The sequence below is a fragment of the Ammospiza caudacuta genome, chromosome 4, assembly GCF_027887145.1.
Source record: "Ammospiza caudacuta isolate bAmmCau1 chromosome 4, bAmmCau1.pri, whole genome shotgun sequence".
NCBI lineage: Eukaryota > Metazoa > Chordata > Aves > Passeriformes > Passerellidae > Ammospiza > Ammospiza caudacuta.
In genome coordinates this window covers 76,494,906-76,504,608 of record NC_080596.1, presented here as the reverse complement: position 1 = coordinate 76,504,608, position 9,703 = coordinate 76,494,906, and the positions used below count along the sequence as shown (strand labels likewise).

Genomic DNA, 9,703 nt, shown 5'->3' with positions numbered 1-9,703 from the left:
AGGAAGGGTGCTCACTGGAAAAGCAGAGGGTTGAGCTAATACAGAAGATGTCAGCCCCGTCTGATGTCACCACTCTGAGGTCCTTCCTGTTCCTCCTGAGGTTGTGCCGTGAGTTCATTGAGAGCTATGCAGAGAAAACAGCCCCCCTTTGCCACCTCCTGAAAAAGAACACCCCCTGGGAATGGGGGCCAGAGCAGGAAGAGGCAGTGAAGACCTTGAAGGAGAGTGTGGCACAAGCCCCCATGCTGGCACATCCCTGGGGGGACAGGCCCTATGTTCTGCAGCTGGTCAGCACGGGCATGGGGCTGCAGGCCACCCTGGGCCAGCAGCACAGTGCCAAGCTGCTCCCTGTGGCCCACGCCTCGCGTCTCCTGACGCCAGCTGAGCAACAGTTCAGTGACTATGAGAGGGAGGTTCTAGCCTTAACCTGGGCCCTGCAGCACTGGGAGTACCTGCTGGGCTCGGCCCCAGTGCTGCTGAGGACCTCCTGCACCCCGGTGAGGTACCTCTTGTTGGGAAAGGGGGATGAAGGTCCCCTGTGCTGCCCCAGGATGGCCAACTGGGCGCTGGCACTGACCAACAAGGAGGTCCCCGGGGACCTCTCCCCTGGTGCCTACAGGGTGCTAATCAGTGCAGAGAGGGATGAGGAGGAGCTGGGAGTGTCCCTTACTGACCCCAAGCCACGGAGGGCACCCCTCTTTGAGAGCAGCCTCAGCCTGGAGGAGGCCAAGGAGAGAGGCTACGTTGTGTGGTTCGTGGATGGGTCCAACTACCACGAGGAAGGGGTGCCCTACACGGGCTATGCCGCTGTCAACAGGGGCACGGGGGAGGTGGTGAAGGGGAGGTGCCTGCCACACTCCATCCAGGCCGCCGAGCTGGTGGCCGTGATGGCTGCCCTGGAAAACACCCCCTCAGACAAGCCACTGGCCATATTTTCAGACTCGGGTTGGGTGGTGCGTGTGGCACTGGAGTGGCTGCCCCTCTGGAGGGAGAGGGACATGCAGTCTGCTGATGGCAAGCCTGTCACCTATGCCAAAAAGCTGCTGTACCTTGCCAGGCTGGCAGAGCAGAGGGCGTGCCCGGCACAGATCATCAAGGTCAAGGCCCACAAGAAGGGAACAGAGGAAGCCAAGTGGAACAAGGAGGCAGATGCCAAAGCCAAGCAGGGTGCCAAGGAAGGGCTGATGTGGAAGGCCAGCAAGGTATCAGAGAATGGCCCAATATTGGTGACTCCCAGCAGGCATTGGGAGAGCGTGGATCTGGTGGGCTTGCAGGCACAGGACCCCAGGCTCAGGGATTTAGTGCAGGGCAAGGAGTACAAAGGGTGCAAGGTGTGGAAAGACATCTCAGGGCTGATCCTGGCACGGAGGGAGGGCGCAGATTTCCCAGTCTGGGTGGTGCCTGAGCTTGTCCGGACAGAGCTGGTGGCCCTGGCTCATGAGCAGGGGCATCTGGGGACAGACAAGACCATGGTGAGGCTGCAGGGTGCTGGGTGGTGGCCAGAAATGAGAGAGGATGTGGAGAGGTATGTCAGCAACTGCCTGACCTGTGCAGCCAACAATCCCGATGCCAAAACAGCCAAAGCCATCCTGGGCCACCAGAGGGCTTCTGGGCCATGGAGCAAGTTGCAGATGGAGTTTATTGGCCCTCTGCCCCAAACAGCCCAAGGCAATAAGTACTGCCTAGTGGTCAGTGATATCTTCACCAAATGGGTGGAAGCATTCCCAGCCCGGAACAACTCAGCCAGTGCAACTGCAAAGATCCTGGTAGAGCACATCTTCTCACAGTGGGGCACCCCAAAGGAGATCCACTCGGATCATGGCCAGCGCTTCATCGGGGAAGTCACAAAGGGGGTGTGCCAGGCCCTGGGAATCAAGCAAAAGCTCCACATCACAGGGCATTTCCAGAAGCCAATCTCAGCAGAGGGGCCCAACCAGCCACTGAAGACAGCCCTGAGGAAGCTTGTGAGCCAGCAAAGGAAAGACTGGGATCATAAGCTCCCACTGACCTTGCTGGCACTGAGGGGGTCTCTGGCATCTCAAACACTTTCCCCCACAAAATTTCCTCCTGCAAGAGACCCGAAGTTTCTGGAACACTGGTGGCAAGGAGGGGAGCCCCCAGATGAAATGCAGCCCCGCGTGCTGATGGACAGGTGGGTCCAGGACATGCTGAGGACGGTGTCAGCCACCTACCACCAGCTTGCCTCAGTGCAGGAGACCAGCATCCCTAAGATGGATAAGCAGCTGGGAGTGCTCCTGCGCCCCGTGGAGTGGAACACAGGGGACCTGGTCATATACAGAGGGGTTAGGGAGAAGAACCAGGTGCTGGAACCCCAGTGGCTGGGGCCTGTTAGGGTTGTGAACAAGGCCAGCCCCTCTGTGTACCAGGTAGAAATCAGAAAAGGGGCAAAAAGGCAGGAGAAATGGTTCCATTCTTCACAATTAAAAGCATGGAAGGGAAACTAACGGGGCTGGAGAGGCCTCCTTGCTTATGTTTTGCAGATAAAGGAAAATGGAAGGCGATTGTGACCAGCGGGAAGGGCGATCTTCGTGGCATCACCAGCCCTGTTTGTGCTGCGGGGAAAATGCTTTCAAATTTGTGATTGCAGTATTTACTTTGCTTTCTGGTATGTGCATAGTGCTGAGCACCCACTGTGTCCAACTGACCCATCAGCATCTTGGTAAAAATGTCACTCATTCTCACTTAGAAAGGCACCTTGACACACAGGCCAAAGCCCAGCACAGGCTTAGGAGGCACACAAAAACTGGGACTGATTGGCCCTGGTCCCAAGCTTACATAAAACACACAGGAATCATGGGATTAAATTCTAACAAAGGCTTAAATTTGTCAACAGTGGTTATGCATGGGGCAGAGGTGTACTTGGAAAATGAGTGGGGCTGGGATAGCACAAACAGACTTCCACAGCTGCTGGGAAAGGTGGGACAGCAAATAAAGGTGGGGTGCAGGGTAATTAACGGATCCACTCACCAGCGAGTAACTCAAATCTCTGTCATTGAAATAAAAACTAAGAAGAATCAGAACAAAATCTGTGCTGTGGAGAATTTGGACTGCTGGTACAATTTTACTTTGGTCCAGCCAGTCTTTGTGGTTTGCCTTTGGGCACACAACAGTGTGGGGCTGTCCTTTAAATTTAAGATCAGCACCACAGCACCCTCATTTGCTGCCATTAAGATCTCAAAGTGCCATTTTTTGGCCTGGCATGCACCCCGTTATGTTGAAATTGGCAACCAGGTAAAACTGGAAATTAAATACTCCCAAGAAAGTGTTGCTGACCCAATGCAAATTAATGGCACCACCGTGACTGTCACAGCCCCTGACAGCCACAAGTGGATCATTCCACTGACCTGCCTCTGTGAGACCAAAAGCCTTGATAGATCTGAATTAGATATGGAGGCTTCATGGTATAATCAGGATTATGGACGCTGCCCACACCTGATCATAACCCTCCAGGTGTGGTGTCAAGGAAACCTGAGCATAGAAATGTCCCCCAAACTCGGTGGAAAGTGGTGGATAGGAGGCCCTGAAGGATTTAAAAAAGAATTTGCCATCATTGCTGTCTTGCCCCCTTTCGTTTCCAAAATAGGTCCTTACGTAGTGAAGAAAAATCACATCCAGGAGCTGTTGACAGGGCCTGTCCGGTCACTAAAGAAGGTGGTGCTGTCTCTCTCCACTGTTAACATTTCCTCTGTCAGCCCACACTGTGCCCCCTTCCTGTCCACTCTGCACACTGGCTGGCTGGCCTGGCTCCACAGCCGCTCCCTCCAGGCCGCCCGGGCCAGGAGGGACCTGCTGGCCACAGCCCTGGGAGGAGGAGCTGCTGGCCTGGGAGTCCTCAACAGCATGGACGCTGAAGTCTTGGCAAACAAGCTGGAGACTGTCACCTCGGGCGTGCAGGGCCTCCTCAAACCCCTGAACTCATCCCTGTCCAGCCTTGGGATGGGGCAGTGGCTTGTGTCAGAGGTGCTTCCCACCTGGGAACAAATAAGTGAGAAAGACCATCAGGTGCTGTTGCGAGCCCTGGGCATGGAACAAAGTAACGTCTCTCTTGCTCTTAGCTGCATCCAGGCCCAGATGTGGGTGCAGAGTGTTGTTGCAGGCATCCTGAGAGACGGCGACAACGGTGTCCTGCCCACCGAGATCCGAAAGATCGTGTGGGACGCGGCCACAGAGAAGGAGCGGCAGCTCCAGGCCTGGTGGAGGCTCGTCAACTTCACCCACGACCAGGCCCTCAACGCGGTCATTGCCCACGTCCTCACTGTGGCAGAGGCTCGCATTGAAAAGGTTTACCCCATCGTGGCCCTGGGGGTGAACACCAACGGGTCTGTGGTCTACCCCCTGGAGCACCGCATGTGGGCCAGGGTGTCTGACGGGAGGTGGGAGACGGTGGATTTGGAAGCCTGCATTTTGGAGAGGGGGCTGGGATTCATATGCGAAGATGATGCCCTTAAGGCGAGTGATGTGTGCTTTGACACCAAAGAAGGGGTGTGCCACTTTGAGATCAACCCCCAGAGCAGTAACAGAACCATGTTAGTGTACGTAGGGAAAGGCTGCGTGTGCTTCAGAACGACATGTAAATACGTGCAGATTAATGAAGCTTATAACCAGACTGTATTTAGTGACTCAAATATGTGTGCTTGCAATGTAGCTACTATTAGAGGCTGTGATTTTGTGTATAAACCACCCGTGTTTACTAGCCAGTTGCTAATCAGAAACTATACCTTGTATCGTAGTATAACCCCGACCCCCATCGGTATGGATTTATCACTTGTAAAAGAAATGTTAGAGCATGCAGATTTGCAGCAGCTGCTAGAAAATGCCAAGGCCCAAGCTAAAAAGATCCTAATAACGGTTCACCATGATGGTAAAGTTATAAAACAGGTCATGGAGCGAATTAAGAGGGCGGGAGAGCACCACTGGTGGGAAGTTTTTTTTGGCTGGTCCCCCACGGCCACTGGCATTTTCAACACGCTGCTGCACCCCATTGTAGTCATCCTGCTGATGCAAATCTGTGTGTGCTTTGCCATGGTAGCCACTTGTTACCGGATGAGGCAGGTGAAGCTCTGCTTTGATAACCAGGTGAAAGGAGCAGGGCTGGCCAAGAGCCTCCTGAAATAGTCAAGGGCAAGACTGGGTTGGCCTCTGTGTTTGCCACCAAGAAGATCTTTTGGCTCCGCTGTTGGCTGCAACCCAGTAGGCGTTGAGCGGTGGGGACACACGCCATGCCAGACCTTGATGACAGGGATGGCCTTCTCTGTTACCAGAGGGCCACCTAGGAGGGGAGGACAGGCCAAGCAGCCTGCAGATGGCATGAGTCACAGAATGGCTGAGGTTGGAAGGGACCTCTAGAGAGATTTCATTTAGTCTGAACCCACCTGCTCAAGCATATTGCCCAGGACTGTGTTCAGCTGGGTTTTGACCACCTCCATGGATGGAGACTCCACAACTTCTCTGGGCAAACCTGTTTCATTGTTTGATCACCCTCATAGCAAAGAAGCAAAAGTTAGCATAAGTAGCTTGTTTTTGAACTTCCCATCCCCAAATAGTAATGTTAAGATGCTGCTCTTGTGTGATTTAAGAGTCCTTAAACCAGGGAGATAGGGGTAAGGAAAGCCATGGACACTCTTGGAAGGTTGTGGTCTATTGCAGCCCGAGACATATGAAAAGTCTCTGTTTCGGCCCGCACGTTCAAAGAATGAGTTGGAGTTCTTCATTTCTTGTCTCAAGGTTTATTGTATCTTATCTATAAAATTTTTCTCCTGCCTTGCTGAGGCCCGTCCAGCAGGACAGTTCCAGGCACTCTGCCTGCCCCCGGGGCAGTGCTGTCTCTTTATGCTACAAACTACATTTACAATGTTTACAATAACTTCCCAATACCTATCACCTATGTTAAACAGTGAGCTTCTACTCTAAACCAATCTAAAAGTGCCAACATCACAGCAGAAGATGGAGGTAAAGAAGAAGAAGAACAAAGGCTGTTCACATCCAAGTCCTTGCATCTTGTCCCCAAAACCCCTATTCTAAAACCCCCAAAATCTACTTTTTCAATTAGTGATAATTTTATTATTACACTACTTCAACTTCTGTGGCTTTCAGGTCTTCATACAAAGCTGGTAATTTGCTCCAGGGGTCATAATCAAACCCACAGGTGTTCTGGGCTGTGTGCCAGGGTCTCTGAGCCCCCTGGCAGGGGTCCTGGCCATCCTGGACACCCAGAGAGATGCACTGAGTTCCAACAGGACACTGTCTTTGGAAGGAAAGAGAAGGAAATTTAACACCTGAACTTGGAAAAGCACCCATGGAAGACAGCAGGGGTGTGAGCAGCCTCAAAGACTTGCAAAGATGATAAAAGATGAGCAGAACAGAAGACCCTGTAGTCACCATGGACTTTAAGGAGCTGAATCCACATGGACCTTTGCAGCATCACCTCCAGGTTCCCAAGACTCCCAGCACGCCTGGCCAGCGGATTGGTGAGATCTTGTTTTTGGAGCCTGGACTTCACTGCTTTGCTTTGCTTAGTTGTGCATGTACTCAATAAATCTGTCTGTTAGAGAATGGGCTGTCTGTTCCATCACTGCCTCTCACTCACTACCCAGGCTTGTACCCTTGGCTACCCTGGGAAAGAGAAATCCTGGTTAAAAGAAAGAAATGTGGGTTTTCCCCCCCTCTTTTATAAGCCCAGATCTCTCACTTGCTTTTTTGTCTGCAGAATATTCACTCAAACACAAAGATTTCAGCCTTGGCCTGCAGGATGGGGCTCTGAGCTGATGCACAAACTCACCCCTATCTCTCACTCTGCCCCTCCTCACCTGCATCTCTCCCCTGCCTATGAATACAGAAAGAGCCTTAAAATGCACATAGGGGGTCTCAAACAATTTTAAAACATGGGCAATTTCAAGAATTAGATCAACCACGTCATTTCCAGGCCATGTTCAATTTAATCTCAGAGGTGCTGCACTCTCTGAGAATGGGGCAGGGGGTGGCGGGTTACACAGACAAAAAACCCTTTGCAATTTAGGTTGAAATAAATAGATAAAATCCTTTAATCCAGCAGAAACCAAATGAAAACTGAGAAATAAATTTAAAACCCACTTTTCACAATCACTGGGCTGAGAGTTGCAGAGAAATTTCATGGTGCTGCAGCATAGGTGTTTTAAAGAAATGCAAAACTTTCATAAAGACACTTCCCCTTAAAAATATACATTATAACTGAGCTCATGAAAATATAAATAAATAAATCATGGTTTAAACCCACAGAAATCTATTTTTTTCCCTCCAAGAACCACAAATACACCCTTTTCACAATTGGGATGCGAGTTTGAGCTCTCCCTTCACCCCTCGCACCTGGCTGGGAAAGGGTCATAACCTGATCCCCTCTATGCTTTGCTGCTCCCTTCAGTTTCCCCATCCCAAAGCCTCACAGAAAGCACAGAGCTATTTTGGTTAAAGCACCTTTCTTACTTGCTTGCACCTCACATGTTTCATGAGAACTAATTTCCCAGTGATTAATTACCCTTTTACACAAAGCCTTTACCCCTTACACCACAGAAAATTCCCATTATCCACTCTTCAGTCCCACACATGAGCCCTGGGATGAGGGTATAGCCATAGGGAAAGGGTTCCTACAGCTACACACAGCTTTTGGCTGAGCACAGAGCCCTGCACGTGCATCCTCTGCAGCTGCACCGAGCTGCTCCCTCTGCACAGCCAGCTCGTGTGTGCATGTGGGTTGGGAAAGTTCAGAAAAATGATGAAGTTTCCCCCCTTAACTGCCATTTGTTTATCACCACAAACCAAGGAGGGCTGTTTTCACAGCAGCAGCCCCACTGCTGTGGCTGTGACACACTTGGGGGTGCAGCCTGGGGACAGGCCTTCAGGATCTGTCTGCTCTGCCAGCAGTTTCAGTAGATGCCAGAAAAGATTCTACCCAAACCTGCCTGCTCTTCTGAGTCAAGTGGGTAACACAACTGGATTTATTCCCTGGTCTTTGTGTCCCTATCCTCTCTGATTTGGGGCAGAGTGGACTCTGTGCAGCACCTGTGAGCAGTGGGCTGTGGAAGCCCTCCATCCATCCATCCATCCATCCATCCATCATCCATCCATCCATCCATCCATCCATCCATCCATCCTCCATCCATCCATCCATCCATCGATCCATCCATCGATCCATCCATCATCCATCCATCCATCCATCCATCCATCCATCCCTCCATCCATCATCCATCCATCCATCCATCATCCATCCATCATCCATCCCTCCATCCATCATCCATCCATCCATCCATCCATCCATCCATCCATCGATCCATCCATCGATCCATCCATCATCCATCCATCCATCCATCCATCCATCCATCCATCATCCATCCATCATCCATCCATCCATCCATCCATCATCCATCCCTCCATCCATCCATCCATCCATCCATCCATCCATCATCCATCCATCATCCATCCATCCATCCATCCATCCATCCATCCATCATCCATCATCCATCCCTCCATCCATCATCCATCCATCCATCATCCATCCATCAATCCATCCATCCATCCATCCATCCATCCATCCATCCATCATCCATCCATCCATCCATCCATCCATCATCCATCCATCCATCATCCATCATCCATCCATCCATCATCCATCCATCCATTCATCTATCCATCCATCCATCCATCCATCATCCATCCATCCATCATCCATCCATCCATCCATCCATCCATCCATCATCCATCCATCCATCATCCATCCATCCATCCATCCATCCATCCATCCATCCATCAATCATCCATCCATCAATCCATCCATCATCCATCCCTCCATCCATCATCCATCCATCCATCCATCCATCCATCCATCCATCATCCATCCATCCATCCATCCATCATCCATCCATCCATCCATCCATCCATCCATCCATCCATCATCCATCCATCCATCCATCCATCCATCCATCCATCCATCCATCCATCCATCCATCATCCATCCATCCATCCACCACACAGAGGTGCCACAGCAGCTCCTCACTCCATTTGGGCAGACACAGAGTCTCCACCCCCTCCAAAGCACAGGTGAGTGGAGATAGATATCTGAGATATCAGATCATGGCTGCATGGGGCCATGTGCAGAGCCAGCCCTGGGGTAAGGACCTGGCAGATACCCTGAGCCCAAACCTCCCACATGGGCTCCAGTCCAGTGCAGAAGGGATTTGCACCTGGGTCCTTCCCTGGCTGGGCTGGTACCTGAGCACATGGCTCAGAAAAAGCTCAGACTTGGATTTCCCATCCCCAAACAGATTACAGCATTGTATTTTCACAAAAAATGTTCAACAAAGCTTGGAGCTTTTTGGGGGGGTTCTGCCTGCAAAGCCCTAAAGACCATCGAGGTTAATTTCATATCTCTTTGGGCAGGGCCAGCTGGCTAAATTTCTCTGTCAGAGCTGCCTCTCAAATCCGTCATCAGCATTTTAACCACAGCCACCCTCTGCTGTGAACTTTGCTTTTCAGACTTGAGGCTTGGCCATGGCCCTTTTTCCTTCTCTCTCTTCCCTCTTTCCCATCTCCAACTTTTACCTCTCCCTGCACCAGCTGCTTTCCACCTTCCTTAATACCATTTTTCGTGCTTCTCAAGTGTGACTGTCACTCCAGATCATCCCTCAGGAGTGAGAAAGCCCCAGGGACAGTG

At 51.3% G+C, this 9,703-nt stretch overlaps 1 protein-coding gene across 1 annotated transcript; it reads left to right on the top strand.

Annotated features, from left to right (window-relative positions):
- Positions 1-2,511: 2,511 nt before the first annotated feature.
- On the top strand, positions 2,512-6,573 carry LOC131556831 (uncharacterized). The gene is made up of 2 exons (XM_058803717.1): positions 2,512-6,166; positions 6,209-6,573. Exon 1 carries the CDS (start codon positions 2,512-2,514, stop codon positions 5,134-5,136), a length of 2,625 nt encoding a protein of 874 aa, XP_058659700.1. The 3' UTR covers positions 5,137-6,166; positions 6,209-6,573.
- The last annotated feature ends 3,130 nt before the right edge of the window (positions 6,574-9,703 follow it).